General features: G+C 37.5%; 1 protein-coding gene and 1 pseudogene across 3 annotated transcripts in view; one reads left to right on the forward strand and one right to left on the reverse strand.

Annotated features, from left to right (window-relative positions):
- LOC143887150 (magnesium transporter MRS2-I-like) overlaps positions 1 to 2,967 on the forward strand; it is a 31,039-nt gene extending 28,072 nt beyond the window's left edge. Inside the window, exons 10-12 of one of the 3 annotated variants that reach the window (XR_013254082.1) lie at positions 2,043 to 2,162; positions 2,268 to 2,526; positions 2,630 to 2,967. Coding sequence is in view for 1 of the 3 variants with exons in the window: in XM_077391255.1 (XP_077247370.1) it covers positions 2,043 to 2,162; positions 2,268 to 2,354 (207 nt within the window). In the remaining 2 variants the exon portion in view is untranslated. Of the gene's footprint in view, positions 1 to 2,042; positions 2,163 to 2,267 lie in introns of all 3 variants that reach the window. The other 2 variants (XR_013254083.1, XM_077391255.1) reach the window with 2 other exon arrangements.
- A 20,773-nt stretch (positions 2,968 to 23,740) lies between these two features.
- Positions 23,741 to 24,531, reverse strand: LOC143887151 (triose phosphate/phosphate translocator, non-green plastid, chloroplastic pseudogene; annotated as a pseudogene).
- Positions 24,532 to 25,553: the final 1,022 nt, after the last annotated feature.

Genomic DNA, 25,553 nt, shown 5'->3' on the forward strand with positions numbered 1-25,553 from the left:
ATTCTTTTCTTAGTGCATATCCTTGTTGGGTTCTTTCTAGTTTCTTTCACCCCTCTTTATGTTTTAAATCCTTCATTTCTTTCATGTTTTGTGTCTCTTACCCCACCCTCTTCATCCTAATCTTTGTCCTTTCTCCTCTAGATTCATTGTCTTTTATGTATTTTGTGTTGTTCTTCAAGGTGCCCACCAAGTGTTCGGTGAAATGTCCAAACGAGATTTGGTCCCTTGGACATCTTTTTGCTTTAAGTTGAAGGCCTTTGGCTTCAACTTAAGGGGGAGTGTTGTCTAGTATTGTCATTTATTTCTTTCTATTGTTTTGTATGTCTTTTGTGTTGATGTCATCTCTTCCTTTACATTGTCAAATGTTGTCTTCTATGTCTTCTTATGTCTTTTATGTTGTTCTTCAAAGGTGCACACAAAGTGTTTGATAAAATGACTAAGAGAGGTGCAGTGCCTAATTTGTCTTCGTTCCTTTGTCTTCTTCTTCAAGGCGCACACCAAGTGTTAGATGGAATGTCCGAGAGAGGTATGGTGCCTTAGTTGTCTTCGTTTCGTTGCAAGTTGAAGGTATTAGACCTTCAACTTGAGGGGGAGTGTTCTCATGTAGTTCTTTGTGTCTTTTCTTTAGGGGGAGAGTTACTTTTTTTTCTTGATTTTATCTTCTTAGTTATCTTTTCTTGAGGGAGTGTTGTCATCTTTGTTGTCTTTTCTTTGGGGGAGTGTTGTCTTAGTATCGTCTTCTTGTGGAAGTGTTTCTTTATCTCTTCGTGTTGTCTTGATATTGTCCTCCTTGCCTTGTTATATCCAGGCTCATGTAGTCTTTCCCGAGGGGGAGTATTGTTGGTGATTATGTTCTTCATCTCCTTCGTCATGTGTCTTCTATTTCATATCTTCTCTTAGTCTTGTCCGGCTTTATGCCTTATCCTCTCTTTTCTGCTTTATGTTTTATCCTCTCTTTTCCGGGCGATGGTTTTCATTCCCATCGTTGGTTGGCTCTTACAGGCGATGATCTTTTTACGTCGACCTCTCTTTTCCAGACGATGGCATCCCCATCGTTGGTCGGCTCTATTTTCAGGCGACGATGTTCATGTAGTCGACCTTGGCTCTAGACGATGGTGTCCCCATCATTGGTTGGTTATCTTCTCCTTTCTTTTCTTCATATTTTCAGGCGACAATGTTTGTGCTGTCGACCTTGTCACCACACGATGGTTTTCCCATCCTTGGTTGGTTATCCTCTTCCTATCTTCTTTTTATCTTCAGGCGACGATGTTCATCCCGTTGACCTTGTCACCAGACGATGGTTTCTCCATCGTTGGTTAGTGATCCTCTTTTCCATTCTTCTCTCCAGGCGACGGTTTCACCTTCGACGATGGTTTCCCAATCAGTGGTTATCTTCTCTTGGCGTTGTGCTGCTTTGCCGATATTCGTTGTGCGCACCTTTGGTGTGCCCTTTTTTTTGCTCGTTGGACCCTACTGTTCCTGCCATGGCACCTCCATTGCTTGTGATATGCTGATATGTTCGATGTGCTCTCATTCAGGGAGATGCCCTGTTTGATCGCTCTCATTGTTGTGCTACTTCAGGGGAGCTGCTTCTTTTGATGGCCGTTGATCTCGATGCTATTAACTATGGCCGTTACTATTTTTTATTATGCTTTTCATTATGTATTCATCATACCAGCTTGAGGAGTGTTATACCAAGCTAGATCTGTGTATAAGCTTGTTGTACTTTTTTTATTTGTAGTTGGTTGTTGTAGTCTCCTATGTAGCAAGCTGGAGTTCAATAGTATATACACTCCAGCTTGAGGTGGAGTGTTGAATAACATGTATTAGGGCAGTTTAGTCATTAGTTGTATGTTAGAGGGTATTGTTGTCATTATACATCACTTGCCCTATATGGGCCTATATATACAACATATCAATGAGGAGCTCCCAGTGTAGACTCTCCATCCTTCACTCCTCTTCTTCTTCATTTCTCTACCCTAGCTTCCATATTCTAACATTCTTATATATGTTCATGATTCTGTTTCTTCTATTTGTGGCAGTTAGACCTCTTCCTGACTACTGGAACTATTTGCCTCGCTATTTATGGTATGGTTACTTCGATAATGGGCATGAACATCCCATATAGTTGGAATAATGACCATGCATACGTGTTCAAATGGGTACGTACATATCTTCTTTGTCTAGTTAGTCTATCTACATTTGATCAAGCACGTGTTTTTTTTTCGAATATTATCATAGCATTTTTCTGGTTTATTGTTGAGCAGGTGGTTATCATCACTGGATTAATTTGCGCTTCCATTTACGTGTTAATCATTTCTTATGCCCGCTACAAGGGTCTTGTCGGCTCTTGATATCCAATACGGTTACATACTTTGAGTTAGAAAATCGACTCCGCATACACGAGATAAATAAGGATGCTGAGACTCCATATCAAGGTTAGAGAAGCTATTCAGGCCAATAACGCCTTTTTCCTTATTTCCTTGCCATCATTTGGAGTTGGCGCAAAAGTAGCTTCTCACCATGGTAATCCCATATTTTTTCAGACAATTTCTGGCTTCTTCCCGGCTCCTGTAAGATTTCATCTCCTTTCTCTCTTGCTTTTTGGACATTTCTGATTGGAGAACAGGTTAGGCAGTCATTGCTTCAAGCCATTGAGCACACCGTGGTTCGATGGCCGACAACCAAAATTTATTCGATTTCAGGTGCCGAATTCCAACATTTCTATGAAGTGGAATGTTTCTATGTTGCTATACTATCATTCTTATTTTTTTTGTCCATAAAAAAAAGTCTTATTTTGTCGATGCGGATTCGTGATTCTTTCTGTCCTATTCAATGTCAATACTCAAAGTCAGGTCAGATTGAACGCTTGATTCTCCTATATCTGTAACATTTGTAATTCAGCTACTCGGTATATCCTGTGACTGTATTGTGAAAACTGCCCGTAGAGCACTGTTAGTGGTTAAATTCAAATGTATGGAAGGGTTTAATGATATATTCGCCCCTTTTTTTACTTGGGACAGCCCTCTCTAATTTATTTATGATTACTCTTTTTCCCTAAAGTGGGTTGTCCCTAATTAAAAAGGTTGAATAGATTATCTCCATTTATCTATTATTATTATACTTATGTTGCATCCATGTATCACAATTTTAGTGTGGGACTAGTAAGCCGAGGTTTATTTTATTTATCCTTTGATCACGTTGACCTTAGTTATCTGATAAAATATTACCAGAACAAACTTGTTTAACAGTGCAGAATCAGATTACTTATTTAAGTAGGATAGTCACTCTCAGGAATAGCTCATCCAAGTATTTTTATCTCTCGACGAACAGTCCCAGTACTACTTAAACTCCTTTGTTTTTAACTCCTAATCATTGTTATTGTCACGCCCCAAACCCCACTCTCGGCGTAGGACATGACAGCGCCATATACCTGCAAGACGAATCTCACAAATGTACAAGGCTACAAAGCAATAACAGAAAATAACCTGGCATTTCATAACTAAAATATCAAAGTAATGATTAATGCGGACCCATTAGAGTAAGATCAATCTCAGCTCTCCCTTGATCAAAGCAAAATGAATTAATAAAGTCTTTACATACTATTCAAGTACTCACTTCCTAATAACTGAAATAACTAAACTAGTCTCTGAGCCAAACTCAAATTCCAGAACTAAGCGTCCTGCTCCCCGTTAACTTCACGAGGATCAAAACCTAAAAATAATATATAACCATAGTCAGCTGAAAAGCTCAGTACGTAATAAAGCACTATTCTAACCACAATCTAACATGTCAGGATTCAATAGGGTCAGATAGTCAAAGTCAAAACTGAGTTCAAAGGTCTTAACTGATTCATTAGATGTAAACAATTATAAGTGAATGTCAAATATGGTTCTAAATTCCAAATCTTAGTTCGGATCAAAGTCGAAAATTTCAGAGTTAATGTACAGAAGGTTCAGAGTTCAAATACACTTCAGAGTCATTGGCATGGTTCATAAGAGATGTTATTGCTAATACACTGACAGTCCACAGTGTTCGGAATCAGTTCCTGAAGTTCAGATACAAGTTGAAAGGGCTAGCGTTTTATCCCACTGACGAGCCAGAAGTTCTAGTGTACTACCCCCACGGTGGGTTCAGAGTTGCCAAATATTTTACCCCCATATGTATTCAAGCCTCCACAGAAGTGTTGAAAATGTTCAAGGTCATATTCAAATGGTTCAGAATATTCAAAGTTCAAACTAATAGTTCACAGGTTCAGAGTTCAGAACAGGTGCTCATAGCAGTATTTCAGAACAGTTATTTTAAAGGTTCAGAAGAGTAACAGTAGGTGAAACAAAATAGCATGATGGACTCAAAGCTAATTCAGAACTTCAAAGTATCAATACAGGTTTTCCAAAGTCAATACTGATTCAAATGAGAAGGGTTTATAATACCCAAAGTAGTACGTTATTACGTACCTCAAATAAGTTCGATTCCTTTCTTAATTCGGACTATGATACAATATCTTGATCTGAACAGAACATAAGTAACAAATAAGGGTCCAAAAAGGTAACCCATTCTATAGCTATTTCTTGTAATTTGGTGATAACATTCTTGAAAAGTTTTCAAAACTTATTGAAACTATTTTTAACAGAAAGATGACATTTTCGGCATGCCCGTAGAGTACCAGAGCGTAAAAAACGGAAGAGAAACGAATAAGTTATGAATTTTCGAAGTTTTGGAAAAATTGCCGTGCCGCGCCGGTCGTCCGATAATTACGGACGTCCGGGAATACGGACGTCCGAAGATCTACTCTCGCCAAACGTGGTACTCACGGACGTCCGCCATTTTCCGGACGTCCGCCCCACGCGCGCACCCAAATTTCTCCATAACGCGATTTTTCCCCTTTTTGCACTAAAACGGCCATAACTCTTTCGTTTGGGGTTCAATTCATATATATTGATTTTGAGTTCTTTGGAATCGTAAATCAACATCGATTCCAAGAAAAACTCAAGATCAACCCAAAGATTCTTATTTTTAATTCATATTAATCAAAGTTCTTATTTCTTTTCTCTTTTCAAACCCTTGTTTTAGGATTTCTAACTATCCAAAATTTTCATAGTTCATAGATCTTACCTTGATTCGCAGTTTCGACTCCGAATTCGTGATCTCCTTGCTCTTCTCCTTCTCTTTCTCCAATTTCTTTCTCTTGGGCTTAAACAAAACGTTTAGGGTTTGTTTAGCCATAAAATGATGATTTATAGGCTTTATTAGGAAGCCCTAATCTGAGTTAAGATTATTTTAATTAGCATTTATATACATAACACCAGCCTCCATAACATGCCTTTACAATGGCGATGATGCCTTTTATATGGTGTGTGTGCGCGAGTGAAGTCTAATATTTTTCAGAAAGTACAGTGAGTCCCAATTAAATATGAAATACTCAAAATGGATTACGATAGTCAGTACCACGAATAGCTTATCCAAGTATTTCTATCTCTTGGCCAACAGCCCCGTTATGACTTAAATTCCTTTGCTTTTAACTCCTAATCGTCATTTTAATTAGTATCTACATACATACTCAACCCCAACATCGACAAGTACTCAGACAGTCCATTTGGATACCAGGATTTTATAATCTAGGATTGTAAAGTCCAGGATTCTACAAGATGAAACTTGGATTTTATAAGCTAAAAATCTGGATTTATAAGCTAAAACTTGTATTGTACATTTTCGGGATTGTAAAATTCAGGTTTTAGCTTACGAAATACAGGTGCATGTAAGTTCTATGATTTTACAATTCTGGACTACAAAATCCACGTATCCAAATTGCCTGGAAATGCCTTTGCGGTGGCTATAATGCGTTTACAATACGTACTCAAAATGTGCTAACGTTATTCGTGCAAAAAATAACCACTTTTATGACTATATTCACTTAAAATATGTCTCTAATAGTTACAAAGAATTTTACATCAATAAGGTACTTATTATTTGGGATTTCCTATATAGGGACTCTGGCAGGAAGGCATTTCGGGGTTAGCTCTTGTATGAGAGAGCATCCGCTTCATATGAATCAAATGAATGAGACAGAATCTGCTGAAAAGTGAGCCTGTGTGGCAGCTGTCATGCAACAAGCAACTGCCAAATGTCTTTCTGCGAAAACTCCTTAGCAAATCCCTTATTGTTTTCATAGAAACATTTATAAGTTACTTAATATCTATAAAGAATTCATTTATAAGATGTTTAATAGCTAAAGTAAACATTTATAAGTTAGAGTTGAGAAAATTCGCAGGCCAAATCCGTTCCAATCATGCGCAAATAAATGACAAATAAAAACAAGAAGCAAACTACAAGATGAATATCGAGATTTACGTGGCTTTGCCAAGATGTCTATGTCCACGAGCAATCACACAATCTTCTACTATGAGAAAAATAAACAGAGCTATTAGAATTACACTGGATTAACTCAAAACCCGCAACCCATCCCTTGCTTCTCAACCAAGACTCTACATTGAACTTCACATCCTCACAAAGACCTATTGGAGTGCTCGAATTTTCTAGACTGAATATGAGGTGTTGATCATGTGCTTGTTTGATTGGAGAGAACAGATGATGATTGATCCCGAGCCGGTGCGATCTAGACCGCATGATCGCACTCGGGTGTTCTCTAATGGCTAGTTCTTGATTCGGTGTGATATAAAGTGTAGGATCATGTGGTAATGGTCGATGCTCGATCAGGTGAGGTCTGGGTTTGCCAAATCACGACTCGTCACATACCAACGATAAAATGTTGATCGGGTGCGATTTAGGCCACATGTTGGTGATCGATTACGATCTAATTGTCAAATAACCTTTACGCGACAGATCGGGTTTTACACAAGCCAACCATCACTAAAGAGCCGATCGATTACGATCTGACGCTTCGAAATGATACTTTTCAACTAGAAAAGACACTAGAATTTCTATGAATAGACCAGAGATATGCTATTTGTGAATGAATCCGAGATTCCATTACGAGAATCATATTTTGGTATTTCTAAAGCCTTTTTCTCCCTCTCTATAGATTTATAAACTCTCTTTTTGACCCATTTCATTCCTTTCTCTCTGGTTACCTATTTTTTTGCAGAAAAAACCAATATCTCACCGACTTGCCCTAAAATGCAAAGGTGTTGATCCGGATTCCGGACGTACATTAATTATACAAGTAGTGGGGTCGAATATTATCTCAAGGAAAGCGACATTATAAGTGCGCCTTAAAATTAGTAATGCGCCTTAAAGCATCATTTCTTTCATATCACTTATCAAACTTCTTAATCCACAACATCCAGGCCCAAAGGGATTCAAGTTCAGCACTTTAAAAAAAACATTTGCACATAATTCATGTGGACACACATTCAATATATTTTATAACTATGGAAATGAGAAGTGAATTTACAAATCCCATTAGTGTGTCTCACCAATATCCTCAAAACAATATGGACACTTACATGGACACTTGTCCAAATCTCATAGGGGCATTCACATATTTGGACACATTTCAATAAAGGGGAGTGATAAATCGACTCCCTAATATCTTAAATTGACTCTCCATCTGTCTTTCTCTCTCTAACCTAGAGGAGAGAGAAAGACACATGGGGAGTCGATTTAAGATATTTGGGAGTCGATTTATCACTGAAGTGTCCAATCATTTTAAGATCAACACCATCCGTTCTCTCTTATTTTGTTTTCTTTCCTTTTCACCCCCATTTGAACATATTCTTTTCACTTCTAAGTTCTAACATGATTTTTATTAGCGGAACTTTGTTCTTTCTCACGCTGTTTATACAACATCCATACCGCTAACATGCGCCAGGGTCACATTTTAATCCCAATTCCCATACCCAACCCATAACACATGGCATCGTCCAAATCCGATTCCGTGTTCAGATTGCAGGCGGAGTAACCCACGGCGCACGTTAGGTGACGGCGCACGTTAAGACATAAGACTTGTGCCCATCGTTTTACATAAAAAACCTCCTCGGTCCATACTATTTCTTCGAAACTTGCCTCTCTCAGATCAATCCACAAATCCTTTGTCCAAATCAAGCAAAACCCACGTACGCACGTCTCAGATAATCAAAACCCATTTGTGGATCCATGACAAAATCCCTTCTTTTGGGGTATTTCATCAGATCAAACCACCCATGTAAGAAAAAAAAGAAAGAAAGAACAGGTTTTGTTTTTTTATTTTTTTTTGTTCTTTAAAAAGACAGAACATGAGGTGTAAAGAGCACGTTAAAACATGAGGTGTAAAATAGTAGCCGACTCATGGTATGCATGAAGTGTAAAACATTCTATGGAAATAATATTCCATGGAAAAAAAATGAAAGTACAGAAGAAAGAGATGGGACAAGCATAATGCATTGGTAAACCTACATCATATATAGATGTAACACCCGGCCTCACCAAGGATCGGGAAAGTTAATAATTTTATCTAAATCTTGGTCGTAGATCCCCCGATCGAAGATCAATGGTTTAGATCTTCAACCATTGATCTTCGATTGGAGCCTTTCAGACTGTCAGATTCACAATTACTATAAATAATAAGTCCGAAGTCTAACGACCCGGACTTGTGAACATTTTTTTTTTCAAATCCAAAAATCCGAATCACTCCCACAAAAGAAGCGATATAAGTCCAAATTGAAATATACCAAACAATTTTTTTAAAGCTAGAAAGTATAAAATAACTTAAATGCCATTGATTAAAATCAATCAAACTTTAATCTGTGTACACTAGTTATAATTAAGAACTCCAACACTATTAAAGAATTTAGCAAGAGAGATTAGCATGAATAATAAGACTAAGGCGGGCCTCCTGCCGAAACTACAAAGCCATTCCGTTGACTCAGCTCTTGGTCATCTTGCTTCCCATTACATCCTGTGTCATCTAGTGTCACGAAACTTGAGATATATATAGCAACATTAGATACAACGATCTAACAGAGTCATTCAACTACCCAAACAAGTATAGGGATCAATAAAAGAGTGAAGCGGTAACATAGTCTAGTGAATAGAACGATCGTATGGAATAAACGGGAATAAAATTCAAGAGGATAAATTAGATAATAAGAATAAGAGTGACAAGAAAAGTAAATAAACTGTGTGAAATATGCATGACATATGAGACTGCTAACAAAGTTTAGGTTTAACTGTCACCTGTCTCTAATCTTATGAATTGGGTAGAAAGAACCGCCCTCTGCTAGAAGGTGGAGTGCAATAGTCCTAAAGCCAAGTAATAGAGTGTAACAATGTCAATTTATTTAGGTTTAAGTTCTTTAAACATTCACACTTTCTTACATAAAGCAGCCCCATTTTGGGGGCACAAAATAACACCCACAGAGACACTAGGTGCTGCCTTGTTTTAGGGTACCAAACACACACAAAAGACATCGGTTGCTGTACAGACACATAATTACTAGGGCTGCGCTGTTTTGGGGGAAATAAATACACACTTAGAACACCTAACTACTGTTCAAATTTAGGTGTTAAGATCACACCAAACGACTCAAGTGCTATCCCATTTTTGGGAGGAGGTAAAAACACATATGCACACAACAAATCTTAATCTTGTCCCGTGATGGGACCCAAAATACCCACAAGTTTACAACGCAGTGCAGTCCCGTTTTGGGACTTAAAATATACACATAATATATACGCATGTATGCTGATTTAAAATTTTGGATTTATATACATATTATAGAGGTATGTATACTGATTTAGAAACCCAGATTTAGATACATATCGTATATGTACATATTTTGTTTTGAAATCTCAGATTTATACACCTACTATATACCTACATAAATTCATCCATTATTCGAGATTTACATACATACGTATATGAACTGATAACACATACACACATAAATTAGTATTAAAAATTGATTACTTTGTATACATGGAAATTTATGCATCCTAACCACCAAAACTGGTCATTTTTTTTCATGAAAATGCATACATAGCTAGTATTAGAACAGATCATCTTGTATGCACACAATCAACATCAAAAGTAGTCATTTGATGTGTGTGTGTATATATGTGTGTGTGTATATAATAATAATAATAATAATATATATATATATATATTATATGCTAAGCATATTTTGTCTGTAAGCCCAAGGGTTCCCATGGGTTCAATCATTCACCTTTACCTTCTTGTTTTGATGCTAGCAAACTCAAATTAATTAGTCTTTATGGACTAATGTGTTGTTTTGTAGTGTTGTGCTTTAGACAGGAACTTTACATGTCATATTGCCATTACACAACACATGGCTTGCGGATCAACATGCAAATGAACCAAAGAGCTTGTACACACAATGAAGACATCATCCTTGGAAGATGTTCAAGTTAGGAGCTCATGTCAAAGATCCCACAAGCACGCCTTGCAAGTGCCAATAGAAGCTTGGAGATGAACCAGCATTGGTGACCACCTCATTGACCACTCAACATGTTCAAGAATGGAGGAAGTCACATGACTCAAAGAAAGTCGAAGAGTTCACTCTCAAGTTGAAGATGTCTAAGAAAGTGCTGAGGAGCCAAGCAATCCAAGAAGACTCAAGGTTATATACTTTTTAGATTGTAATGGAGTCCTCTTGTTTTAAATGTATTTGCACTTTCAAAGGTTTTCAAAATGGTTTTCATAAACAAATTTAACATCCCTGGAAACCATCTACACTCCCAAAAATATCTTTGAAAACCTTGGACAAAAGCCCAAAGACCATGGCCCAAGTCCCTAAAATTTTTATATTTAAAATTGAATTATCAAATAGGGCCGGTCGACAGGGGTCTCCCGGGCGACCGCAGTAAGGTGGTTGAAAATCCAGGACCTACCGAAATTTAGCGGGCCAACGACTGCTGATAGGGATCTGGACAAAAATAAAAAGTCCAGAAAGCTCTCGGCGGGTGACCACGATAGGCTCGGTCGACTGCGGCGGTAAGAAATTTCAAAATAAAAAAGAGAGCGCCAGATAGGGCGGGCGACCGCAACACCTCTGTCGACCATGCCGGTATCGAAAAGTGGCCGTTGAGGCTCAAACGGATAGATTTTTCTAAGCCCGTTATTTACAGTTTTGCCCCCAAATGGTCATATCTTTGTATGGACTATTTATACCCTATCCATGACCAACTAAACAACATTTTGGCAAATCATTTCAAATCTATTTGAGCCTTAAACTTTCATATCAAAGGTTTTTAGTTTTCCTCTTCTATGCTTTAATTTGTGCATTTGCATTTATCAAGAGGATCTCCATAGGGCTTCACTTGCTTATTTTCTTGGAGAGTTTTTGTGAGCTTCAATCATTGTAAAATCAGCCTATCAAGAGGCTTTGAGAGTTTTTCTTTTTAGTTCTTCATTGTAAAAGAGGGTCTTTGATTCGGCCCGATAAGAAAGGAGAATCAAGAGTGTGAGGAGGGGTTTTGCGCTTCAGCCCTTTAGAAAGGAGAAGCTGATTGTATTGAGGGTCTTCGATTCGGCCCGGTAAGAAAGGTGAATCCGGAGCAAAGAGCGTGTGTCCCCTTGGAAGCATTGTGCAAAGAGGGTTTGTTCCCTCGGAGATGGAGAAGGGTTTGTACGGCTCAGAGATTCGAGGTGTGGAATCTCACTATTAGTGGAGTACCCAAGGAGACAAACTTGAAAGAGTGGAGTAGGTCTTGTTGATAGACCAAACCACTATAAATCTTATATTCCTTATGGTGTGCCTCTTCTTCTCTTGTTGCCCTCTACATTTGGTGATTGGTAACTTCTATCCCTCTTTATGTTTATGCTTAATTAACAAGGGTTAGATTTAAACTTGTAATGTTTTAAACATCCAAATTAAACTTATAATTACTAATTGTTAAAATTAGTTTTAACAATATACTTAATTAGGACAAAAATTTTAAATTGACCAATTTACCCCCCCTCTTGGGTTGCCCTACTTGTATTTCATTTTCTGCTGTATTTCATTTTTTGCTATATTTCATTTTCCCTCTTCCGTTGCCCTACTTTTCTTTTCTTTTTCCAAGACAAGTTTTCTCTAGAAAAGTTTTTCCTCCACGAAAATGATTTTGCATTTTAATTTGGGTTTCCTACTTGTACAAAAATGAATTTAATGCAATTATTTTTCCCTTATTATTTTGGGTTTGGCCCCCAATACGAAATTGAATTTTCACCAGCTAAATGGAATTTGCCTCATAATTTATGTTTGGAATACTAATCGGTTTAGAGGATAACCAAGAATACCCTACTGATGAGCACATTTATGTGTGAATTATAGGTAGGAAAATCATGCATTTTTCTCATTTAAAGCGGTGCTACTAATATTTGTGTTGTTTTTGGTGTTTCATGGACATTTATGGATTTTCACAGAAAATGGAGCTAAAGAGATGAAATTTCAAAGAAAATCGCTATTCACACATTTACCTCTCTTAGATGTTCACACCAATGGGCCAATTGTGTGTGTTATAAAGTGGATGGCTCGGATCAGCTATGTACATGATTTAGAGGGCTCACTTGATCACCATCATGGCCCCATCATATGAACGGTTTAGATTATCATACGACAATGGGTTAGGGGCTCTATTAATTTATGTTTGTAGCCCATCAAATGAGTGGTTTGCATCAACTTGTAGCTCATTAAGTTGAATGGATTGGATTATTCCATGGAATTGATTCAATGGGCAAAATCAAATTGCAATAAGACCACAAGAGGGTTGGTTCAGATTAGCTTGTGAGAGTGGATTAGAAGGGACAGACCAATTTGCAATGGGGTATTAAATGGACGGCTAGGCTCAGTTTGTATGAATGGGTTAGAGGAAACGGATTATTTTGCAGCAAATTGGATGATTTGGATCAGCCCAAAATACAGTTTCGGCTCAATTGAATGGGGTCCATCAATATTAATTAATTTCCTATAGGTTTCGATTAGTGGTGGGATCCACTTGTGTACAACAAATGAGGGCCCCACCCATTTTACTTTGGTTTTACACACAACCTATAAGGATGGTCGGTTGATTATAGATGGGAAGGATGACATGTGCAGCATGTATGCATTAGCATTTTCCATTGCATGTATTGCAAATACATGCACACTAAAGTAGCCACTTGCTATTCTTTGAACAAGTGAGATCAAGAATCCAAAACAGTAGTTTTCTTTTGGGGATGATGTTACGTATTTTTATTGGAAAGCCATGCAAATTGCCATGCATTAACCGATTATCCAAAAAGGTAAGGCCTTTTATAAATAGCATGTTATTCTTATTTAGAAACCACTGCTAAGTGTGGCATTGGAAAGAAAAGCAAAAGGGCTGAATATATCATTTCCTTATTTATACAAGTGGGACCCACTAAAATGAACAGTTGGATCATTCCGTATTGCATAAACTCCCTCATATTTTGGGATTCGGTCATTTTGGGCCCACTAGTGCTACGGCATATTGTGCAAATATTAGAAAAGAGGAAAGAGGCATATGGGGCTGACTTTGCTTTGGATCAAGGGTTTGGATAATTTTGGTAGGGATATTTTTTTTCTCTCTTTCTCATCTTATAAAAGCAAGTTACTTTAATTGGGCTATTCCTCTTACACTGTTTTGGCAATTCACTCCTAAGAAGAACCGAACACCATTGATTTTAGCAATTGCCAAAAACGTCCAGCAATTTTTCCCACGTTTTAGTTTGGAGAAAAGCAATAATTTCTAATTTACTTTGTTGATAATATATGCAAGTACGTGGGACCCACTTGGAAAAATTAGCAATAAAACACACGTCGAAGAATACAAGAGGTTTGTGTATTTTAATTGGAAAGCATTTTTTTTGGGAAGTCAGTAGCCATGTAAGGCATGCAAGCTCATGTGGATTCTTGCTTTTATATATAGCCATCTACTTTGGAAACCTTTCTTTCTTCCACTTTAATGAGTTGGTCACCTATTTTTAGATTTTCATATGATATTGGTAACCCTCTCTCTCTCTCATAATACAAGACGGAGGTGAAGTTGATTTTCTTTTGGGAAGATACAACAATAAGAAAAGCATGTCACTAAAATGGGTGGACTTCTTATATGTAGCGGCAAGGCCATGTTTAGCAAGATTCATCATACGATGTGACTTTCTCTCTTCCGATTTGGTAAGTTTAATTTGGACAAGGATGTTATATGAGCAGCCTTTTTCATACCATTATGAGTAGCCATCTCCTTTATATACATTGGTTCATCACTATCTTAGGGCTCTCTCTCCCTTTGTCTCTAGAGACTCTCCCTCCTCTCTTACATATTCTATCTCTTTTACATTACTTTTTCCCTCTATCAATCAAGGTTCATTCGACCGTTCAACCTTCAATCCATGGCGACACCAAGGCATAGAAGGAAGGCGATCAAAGATTCAACCCTTGTTCGAAGGATAAAAGACTAAGTTCCTTTTATCTTATTTGTTTATTTCAAGTTTAAAAGTGATGTACTTTTGATTATATTAAGAAGGAATGGAGTTATTTTTTTCGTCTTTTTACTTTTATGGCCATGGTTTGTATTATCTTTTTAGTGTCTTTTCCTTTCTCCATGAGTAACTAAACTCCCTTGCTTGGGATTTAGATGAACCCATGGTGAAAGGGGAAGGATATTGATTAAAAACTATTTTTTTTTTGCAAATATAACGTACGTTGTACGTAAGTATATATATATATGTTATATATTTGCTAGGTCCCAATCAATCATGCCATCGGCTTTTCCCTTTCGTATGATTGATTGTTGATGGGTAAATTATATATATATATATATATATATATATATATATATATATATATATATATATATATATATAAGATACAACTTGATTATATAATCGATGAACTCTCATGGAGAATGACATCTTTGCATCTTATCCTCCATAGACCATGTTTATTTGTTATATAACAAGCCAAAGCAATATTTTCAATTTAATCAACAATCTAACCCACAACCCATGGTGGATTCTTGCCCCAAGTAGTTTTCCAATATGAATCAAATCCCTTTCTAATCAATTTTCTTTTGCAAATTAGTTTAGTTTAGCTTTTCTAATTAGACTTTAGATTTTAGATAATTAATCAATTCTCTTAAAATTTGGTACACTTTGCCTAAATTAGGATTTTAAATCAAAAAGATCTTAGTTGAATTCGATTCTTAGATTGAATAGAATATACGCTTATATATAGTGTTGGCTCCGAGGTCAAGTCCACGGAAATCCTAAGATTTTGCCAGGCAACATTATATCATAGCTAGTATTCTAATCGGTACAAGAATAGGATTGACAACTAGATTTCTCTTCCCTGAGTTCGATCTGTATTTACACGATCCGTGCACTTGCGGTTACTTTTTATCACAAACACCTACTAATTAGGAGATAACCTACTAATTTAGGAGCTACCCTTCTAATTAGAAGAAATCACGCGTATCTCCATATATGCATAATATTCTCACTTCTTTGGCACAACTATATGATACGATATTATTCTATAAAAAAGGAACCTCTTTCTTTGCCGTTTTCCATTAAATTCATATGTTTCCATTTTTATAATTCCCCATTAGTTTCCATTCAATTCCACATTATATCCTGACGTTTTCATATGCTATTACTAAGGTTTTAAATTTTGGTTTTGGAATGCGTTTCGGTCCTCACCGAAACCAAAATTTCAGCCAAAATTTCGGCGAAATCTAACGAGATCTTTCTAATGCCTATTTTATAGAGCAAAGAATTTCGACCAAAATTTCGGTAATTTCAGCTAAATTTCGGTAATTTCGGCTAAAATTTCGGGAGAATATTAAATAATCATGAAGAAACGAGATTTTTGGGTGAAATCCCTTAAATTTCGTAGGAAATTTCGGGATAGGTGAAATTTCTAACGAAAGTTCAAAATTTCGATCAAAATAAAGTACCATTTAGAGGGTAGGCAATTTCGATTTCGCTCTCAACCGAAACCCGAAATTTCGGATTTCGGTCGAAATTTAAAACCTTGGCTGTTACTAATTAACAAAAGGGGAGTGATAAATCGACCCCCATATATCTAAAATCGACTACCGATGTGTCTTTCTCTCTCCTCTGGGTTAGAGAGAGAAAGAGGAGAGAGAAAGACACATGGGGGGTCGATTTAAGATATTTAGGAGTTGATTTATCACTGAATCCCTTATTAGTATGATGCAGCTCATGTTTTTGAAAAGCTAAAGAAATACGCCTTAGAGGGGAGATGTGTTCAAACTCTTGATCCGAGCAAGGAGTTGGACTTCCATGGTCAGGTGTTAAGATATGGATACAACCTTGACACCACCTTCAATCTTTTGTCATCGTCACCCCCACAACAAAGAAATCCATCAATGATTACAGAACTCCTAATGAATTCACTCTCAAGTAATTTAATTTTTCCTTTCTTTATTTAACTTATTTAGTTTTATAACAGTCACAATCATGAGGTCAAAATTTTGATCTCAACCTCAAAAATTTTGGGGGTTGTAATTTGTCGGTGATTATTTTCTAGGGAAGCAAGCTTACTTGGGCAAGACCGATTTTGTAGTAAGTTACTCTTCACTTCTTAGATAGTAATGCACCATATAATGGCATATTATCTATAAACTGTGGTTTTCCAAGATGGTTTGCAGCCAAGAAACCTATCTCTTTCTGATTGTTTAAATTGTCAAGAATACACCATATATTGTCCACTGTAGAATAAGGAGAATAAGGATTGTCCAACATGTGTAATTATTTGGCCTATGCTTATTTTCAATGGGAGCCACCAAAATGAAATGTCCAAGATCTTGCACATATGCACCACTTGCAGTTGATTATAGATATCAATAATGAAAATGTTATTTGAAAGTTTAGTTTCTATAGCTTGATATTTCTTTTCATTCTGGTATCAAAAAAGACGTGGATCATTGCCTCACAGATCATGTTTTTTTGTTGATATTTCTTTTAATTAAAGTCTATTATCTTGCAACCATCTTCATTAAATTGCGTCAACAAAACAATTTAGAAGTTGTACCAGTTGTATTTGTATTCACCAGAACATTCGTTTTTTAAGGAATACCATTGTAATTTGGCTGGAATTGCTTACTTGGTACAGTGGTAAAATAAAGTAGCCTCACACTTGATATCACTTAAGGACCCAGAACTTGGACAAAGATGCTACGATTTTCTTTATAATTTCTCAGGTATGATTTGCTCTTATTCGTTTTTATTCTTTTCCAGCCATTATTTTCTATTTTCTATATGTTGGTTTCGCTATTCGGTTTCACTAAGTGTTGGTTTTATATGTTTTATGTTTCTTATTTCTTTTATTTTTCTTTTGTAAATGAAGATGAAATATTTAGAAGATAAACTAATTTTTTCGAAATTGAGTAATGATTCTATCATGTAGTATTGTTAATAACATGGCAAATAAGTGTATGTAGATGGCCTAAATACATTTGATTTATAGATTGTTGCATAAAAATCTCGACATTGGATATTATGTGACATGTGCTTTTGTCATCCAATGATTATATGTATATTTATATTTATTATTTTCGTATGTGATAGTAATATGAAAACAATTACTTAAATTGGTCATTTTTCTTACAAGAATACATTCAAAACTGTTCTCTTAACTGATTATGTGGTATACGAAAATAACACACATCAATCATTACCAAATTTGGACGGATTTGTGCTCAAAATTAGGGCACACAAACAGTCCCAAATCTGGACAATTGTGTGGTCGGAAATAGGGCACACAAACTGTCCCAAATCTGGACAGTTTTGTGCTCGAAAACAGGGCACATAAACTGTCCCAAATTTGGATAGTTTTGTGCTCTAAAATAGGGCACCCAGATAGTCTCAAATATGGACAGTTTTGTGCTCCAAATAGGTCACACAAATAGTCCCAAATATGGATAGTTTTGTGCTTCAAAAATTCCCGCACAGCCAGTCCTGAATTTGGCCAGATTTGATAAAAAAATAATACCCTCTTAAAACAGTTCAAGTTCAACAACTGATTCCATAATAATGAAAATATTGTGGACCCCGATCCGAGGAGGAGGAAACGAGTCCCTACATCCTCTCGATCTCCACATGAAGGAGAGCTCTACCAAGGAACTCTTGAAACAGATGACACCCTCATAGCATAGCACGAGTGGCGATAAATGAATGAGATACGTCTTGATCCGGAGCCAAGGTTCGAAACCAAGACGTACCTAAAATAAACTCAGAGTGCCATCCATGGATAGGCTATGGAACCCCAAAAATAAATCCTCTGTTCAAGGGATAACTAGAAATATATATGGGCTCATGCCTGATTACGAATGAAGAAGGTTCAAAGAGCACCCCTAATTCGTTCGAGTGCAAGCACTTGGTCTCTTATGCCATTTATTATTAACCTCGAAGAGTTTTGGGCGAGAATCAAGTGAAATGGGAACAAATATCCCCGAGTGGACGTCTACCTAAATTTGCATAACCCGGGGATAAAATAATAAACATGTACCAAATAAATTGAAGAAGTGCCGCCTAATCACAGCTAGGTTATGAGTGACATACCTAACTAGTGTCTAAGTTCTGGTGGACAAGCACATGCATACTACAGCTAAAGGTATAAGGTCCGTACATGAAAGTAAGAAAACATAACAAAACATACAATATGACTCGATACCAAACACGACGCAACACAACAAATCCTAAGACTCTAATTATTAAACCCGACTCCTTGGATGGTCTGATGTTCATCCAAAGAAGCCTACGTATCCCCGCCTCCCCAAGAATCATAGTCACGTAGTTCTTCTCACTTATTCTAAACTATGATGCCTAAGACATTTAGACCTCTATCCTAGACTGGATCTAAAAGACCAGAGTAGTTATTAAAGCTTCTTGTGGGATTATTTAAATTCTAATGGATTGTGGATTTTAGGACACCCTATATGCCCTAACTAAATGCAGGTTAGCCCTAAGCTAATGCAGGTGGTTCCTACAATCTATGTATAATTAGGCTGTATTTCCTAAGAAAAACAAAGGGCGGACTAACGCATCCTATTCTAGTCATCAGTAGGCGATGTGGATCGCCAACTGACCAGACGGAGGCGCTCCTATAACTTTAGGACAAACCCCTAACTCTAAAACAAGCACACAACAAACAAACAATACATCAAGGACAAATCCTTAACTCTTAAAAAAAAACTCTCTACCTAGAACAAAGTCCTAACTCTAGAGGAAGATCTTTTGAAAAAAATAAGGCTTTTAAAGTATGTTTGAATGATTTTTGAAAGATTTACAATGTCTATTTACAAAGTTTGGCTGGACTTAGGATAAAGATCTCAAGCTGTACTACGTACCACATGGGAGAGGATCAAGCCAACGTAGTTCAAAATCGAACTCTCACAACTGCCACTAAAACACAACACTTTTCAAATGATTTAATGCTTTTGATGCTTTCAAAATATATTTGATGTTTTAAATTTTTAGTCTTTTTGAGTTTTCAAATGATTTCCAATGTTTTTTTTATTTTAAAAATATTTTCACCCTTTTGGTCAAAGACCTAAAAGAATACACAAAGCAAAATCCTAAGGCCAAACCCTAGGGCTAATAGGGGAAACCCCTAAACCAGGCAAGCTTATATCCCAAGAACACTAAAAACGATCTAAGATCCCAAGCAAACAAAACTCTAATAAGGCTATGCTAGTCTCCAATAAAGAAGAGCGTCAACAACACTAAGGAGGTGAACAAATAAGTCCAAGACTATCTAGTAACACTACTAAGAGGACGAATGAGTCAAAGACTGTTTAATAATACCACATAAAGGACGAAATGAGTCAAAGACTCTCTAATAACACTAACTAAAAGACGAGTGAGTCAAAGACTCTCTGATAATACCACTAAAAAGGATGAATGAGTCAAAGACTCTCTAATAACTCCACCAAAAGAACCAATGAGTCAAAGACTCTAATAAGGACAAATGACTCAAAAACTCGCTCTAGAAGAAGGGGGGTGTGGACCCCGATCCGAGAGAGGCGGGGGACGAGCCCCCACGCGAAGAGTCTCAGGATCATCCACGTGAATGGAGAGCTCTACCAAGGAACTCTCGAAAGAAGTGCCCCTCACAGCATGAGTGGCAATAAAAGGTGAGATACTTCTCGATTCGGGGACTAGCCCAGATTCGAGGTGTACCTTAAACAAAGAAGAGTCGTCATCCAAGGAAGTGGGCCAAGGATCCCATACTATGCTCTGTTGCAACGGATAACCAGAGATATAAAATAAGGTTCGTGCCTGGTTACGAATTTGGAAGGTCCGAAGAGCACCTCATCCGCCCAAGTGCAAACACCTGGTCTCTTATGCCATTTACTTATTGATTTTGAAGAGTTTTGGGCGAAAGTCATATGAAATGAGAACGAATATTTCCGAGAAGGCGTCTATCTAATCATGCATGTCTCGGAGATGAATAATAAACACACAAAATAAATGAAAGAAGTGTCGCCTAAGAATAGCTAGGTCATGAGTGTCATACCTAATTGGTGTCTGAGTTCTGGTGTGCAAACACATGCATGCTACAGCTAAAGGTACAGGATCTGTACATGAAAGTAAGAAAACACAGCAAAACATACGACACAAATCAACTCTATATATGACCGGACAAGATGAATCCTAAAACTCTAATGCGACTTGACTCGGACCAAGATGGCCATCCATCCCACCTGCTCTACGTATCCCGGCCTCGGGAAGAATCGGAGTCAATGTAGTTCGATGACCTATTCTAAACTACGATGCCTAACCATCTAGAACCGCTATCCTAGACTCGATCCTCTAGACTCGACTGATTTTTAAAGTTTTTTTGTATGATTGCTTAAATTCAAGTGAATTGTAATTTTTAGGACTCTCTATATGCCCTAACTAATGCAAGTTGGTTAGCCTTAAACTAATGCAGGTGGGCCCTACATCCTATGTAACTAGGCTGTGCAACCTAATGAAAACCATGGGCCGACTATATGCTTCCTAGTCTAGCCATCAATTCGACTAAATGTCTAACTGATCGACTCGAGGCCTCCTAACTCTCGGAACACTCACACGACAGGACACACCATATCAATACAAATCAGGACAGACTCCTAACTCTAAAACATCCCAAACAGCTAAGACAGACTCCTAACTCTAGAGGAAGATCTTTTTGAAAAGGTTTTGAAGAATTTTATATTTTTTTGAAAGTTTGAAATGTTTATTTTTAAAGGTTTGGCTGGACTTGGGATGTGGATCCCAAGGTGCACTACGTACCCTGTTGAAAAGGGATCAAGCCAACGTAGTTCAGAATAGAATTCCTAACTACTCTCCTAAGGACTCAAGATTTTTGAGATTTTTGGTTTTTCCGATGTTTTTTGAATGTTCAAGTGTTTTTGAAATGTTTTTTGTTGTTTTTAACACAAGAGGACAAAATCCTATCATCATAAGGGGAGGACAGACTCCTGATATCCCGCAAAGGTTGGACAGCATCCTATGCTTTGCGGGAAAAAAAACAGAAACACTACTCTGCAAGGGTTGGACAACATCCTATACCTTACATGAGCGGATAGAAAAACACATGATTTGATGAGAGGTTGGATAGAATCCTAACCCCTATGATGATAAGACTGACTCCTGAAACTGAAAGACTGACTCCTAACACCAAAGGACAGACTCCTATGCTAATGACTCTGAGAAGGGCTCTAATGAGACATGACATGTCTCCTAAAAGGATAAGTAAGGCCAATGAGACAAAGCCTGTCTCCAAAAGGGGTTTGATTTTTCTGAGACACAGCTTGTCTCCTAAAAGAGGTTTGATTTTTCTGAGACACAACTTGTCTCCTAAAAGAGGGCTCTAGATGACTCTTTCATCGCCCTTTCAATGAATGGGTTTCTAATGATGAGGCTAAGCAAGACTCCTACGTGCGACTCACTAATGAGACAAAGCCTGTCTCTTAAAGAATATGACTTTCTATTGAGACATAGCTTGTCTCCCTCAAGGGTATTGGCCATCTGCTTAGACATAGCTTGTCTCCTTAAAGGGTGGGCTCAAGTTGTCTCTTTCATTGCCCTTGCAATGAAAAGACAAATTCTAAGGGTTTCTAAAGACTATGCAAGTCTATAGAGAGAAAAGAAGAAAGAAGGGAATACTACCACGACTAGGTAAGTCTCTCTAAAGATGGGCTTGGGCTAACGCCTTCATCGCCCTTGCAATTAGAAAACAAACTCGAAGAATTCAGATGGACTCGCATAAACTTAGTATGAAAAACTTAGTATGAAAAAGGTTTGGTAAATATTGAAAATTCTCTGCAATATGTCAGTTAAATGGAAAATTTCTATCTCCAGTCAGATTTAAGCCTTTCTGAGGTTTAGTTAAACTGCATTAATGAGTGTCACACAAGCATTCTTTTCATAGCATATTCCAATAATTTTAGGAAAGAATCCCAAACTCCAATACTATTAATACTATGCACATTCAAACTAAAATAAAGAACAGATACATGTATGTAGCTTCAACTCACAAAACAATATAAACATGATCTCGCAATTCAATACGTTCAAAATATTTCCTGAGTTAGAAGATATTCTTTTTTTTTAAATGTATGTATACATGCTATGAGAGCTATACCCATAACTAAAAATTGACATAAGCTTAATTCTTTATACTCATCCAAATCAAATGAATTTAATTGAGGGCATTTCTTAATCAGATAATCTCAACACTAGCAAGCAGCCATTTTCAGTATATGATTGCCATGAAATATCAGTTAAAGAAGTGATATAACATGTATGACTGTGTTATATCATCTTGAATAATGATCTAGCAAAAATACTTCAAGATGAAACATTACACGCTCATATCAAAGATAATCAATCAACTAAATAACATTTTATTTGTGAACTCCTCACAGGCATAGCTCATAGGAAAAAAGGAGTTCTTGATTTACCACAATATTTACTAAAGAAGGACTATTCTGTGAGAATATACAAAATAATTTCGGAATAGGGTAGAAATCACCTTTTCACATGAAAGGAATCAACCAAAATAATGCTACCACTCATAAATATTTAGGAGAGATCAAGACAATTAATGTCCTAATTCAGCATAATCCGAGAACTTGTCCTTGTCATATCCATGAATACCAGAGAAAGAATCATCAGACTGGTTTAGATATACCTGTGTTGTTAGCATCTGGCGAAGGCCATGAACGACGAGCAATTCTCCTTAATACATGTCTAGAAAGATGACCGGAATTCCGTTCAACACCAAGATATCACCAGATCTGGTGACATTGATTGAAAACCCTTTGGAGAGAGTCTGTAACTCTACTTCATTGTTCAAACGATCCAGATTTGGTGTAAAGCACCCGGTGATGATAGTCGTGAAAATCAACACCTCCATATAAAGGAAACAAGTTCGACAGGCTCCAAGGGAAATGGTACCCACAATGTGCCTCTACTGTCTCTAAGACTCTTAATACCATCCATAACCATAGAGTCAACAGATGAGGCCCAGTAATAGCAGGACCAACAATCGTAGTAAAGCCCGGGAATAATATCTCAGCAGGATAAGCATATTTAGAAGTTAGTCCAAATGAGGCAGCATATTCGTGATGAACACTGTGGACATGTTTGTACAACCATTTTGTGTGTAAAATCCTATGCCCCCAATAAAACACAAAATCCTCCAGGATGAAGTACAAGAGTATTTGAGGCAAAACTACTTTCCAGGACGGCAATGGGAGACTGCTATTCATGCCCATACGTTTGCTAATAAGCATGAAAACAAAGCCCAGCCAAGAGATACCTCGTATATACCTCATTTACATTGAGGCCAGCCGACTGAAGGTATGTTGGAGTGATCTTGAAGCCTTCCATATATAAAGATTACGAGACTGGTTAGTCACATTTGAAGCCATTGCACTCCAGAATCCAGCCTAATTAAAAGAGGCCTCCGTAAGTGATGCCAATGCCACTCCACCAACAATTGGCACAAGGGAAGAAACAACTCAGAGAGTGGGAAACTCCCCAAGAAACATTGCAGAGAGGACAACTGAGAAAAAGGGCTCCATTTTGTATGCGTGAAGGAAACAACAACTTTTCCAAGACTCATATTAGTGAAAAGGTTTCCCAATGTGCACAATAGCCAGAGGTAGGATTGCTAAAAGCTGTGAAGTAGTAAGTTTGGGCCTCTTGTACAAATTTGTCGTCCACATAAAAAGAACCAGCACTGTCCTAACAACAAACAAAGTATGAACAGAGATCCAAGAATCAACGTCTGAGTAAAGTCACTCGATGTAGCGGAGCTCTCATCAGAGCTTTCCGGCACCGAGGTTGCCCTAACCCTAAAATTGTTCAAACTTCGATCGGAAAGGAGAGAAGGAACTGAAATCTTGCCGGGAAAAACAGACGAAGATGAGGATCTAGAGCATGAAGAAGTGAAAATTCCATGGATTGGTGTGAGAGATTGGGTTGAATCTAGGGTTAGAGTTCCGATTTGGAGGCTTTCGAGCTTTTAGGAGAGAGTTCGAAGGAGCGAGAGCAAATGCGCCGCTCTGCATTTTCGCAAAGGACAGAGAGAGAGAGAGAGATAGAGAGAGAGAAAGAGAGAGAGAGAGAGAGAGAGAGAGAGAGAGAGAGAGAGAGAGAGAGAGAGAGAGAGAGACTCTGATTCGGACTCTCTGAGCAAAGGTAGGCTCAATGACGAATCATTGGACAAAGATTTAGAGCTTCTATGAAGAAAATGCTTCAAAGACTTAGGGTTAGGGTTTTCAAAAGACAAAGAACTAGTTTTCTGTAAATCTTGCTTAGGGCTTTGAAGTGGACCAAGCTTTCTATCACTAAGCTTGTTGTAGCTTCCAACGGGGTGACGTTCTAGTGGCAAGTAAGTCCAAACAAAATCTTCGGGTTCAAATATGACTTCACGACGCCTCTTATCAACAGCCTTTTTATAGGTCTTAGATTTACTTTCCAGCTTACGATGAACATCTTCATGTATAAGCTTCATTTGAGATACAAAATCTTCAACTTGGGCAATGGGCTTTTCAGCAAATGGAATAGGTGCAAGATCTAGTGCTGACTTGGGTTGTCGCCCATAGATAACCAAGAAAGGGCTGCAACCTGTAGAACGGTTCATCGAACTGTTGTAAGCAAATTCTCCAAGTGATAGGCGGTCTTCCCAAGAGCGGGGATTGTCATCAATCAAGTTTCTCAACAAATTTCCCAATGATCGGTTTACAACTTCGGTTTGCCCATCAGTTTGAGGGTGGAACACAGTGCTATACTGCAGTGTAGTCCCAATACTCTTCCATAATTGACGCCAAAAGTGACTAAGGAACTTCGTGTCTCGGTCTGAAGTGATGGTATTTGGTACTCCATGCATTCTGAAGATTTCTTTGAAAAATAAGCTAGCAATGCGTGAGGCATCCATAGTCTTTCGGCAAGGTATGAAATGTGCCATTTTGGAAAATCTATCAACAACCACAAATATGGAATCCATTCCTCGGTGTGTCCGTGGCAATCCAAGGACAAAATCCATGGATATATCCTCCCATGGTACATGTGGTATAGGCAAAGGCAAATA

Source organism: Tasmannia lanceolata, unplaced genomic scaffold (genome assembly GCF_043159265.1).
Source record: "Tasmannia lanceolata isolate RefF3 unplaced genomic scaffold, GAP_Taslan_0.1 ptg000012l, whole genome shotgun sequence".
In the NCBI taxonomy this organism is placed as follows: Eukaryota; Viridiplantae; Streptophyta; class Magnoliopsida; order Canellales; family Winteraceae; genus Tasmannia; species Tasmannia lanceolata.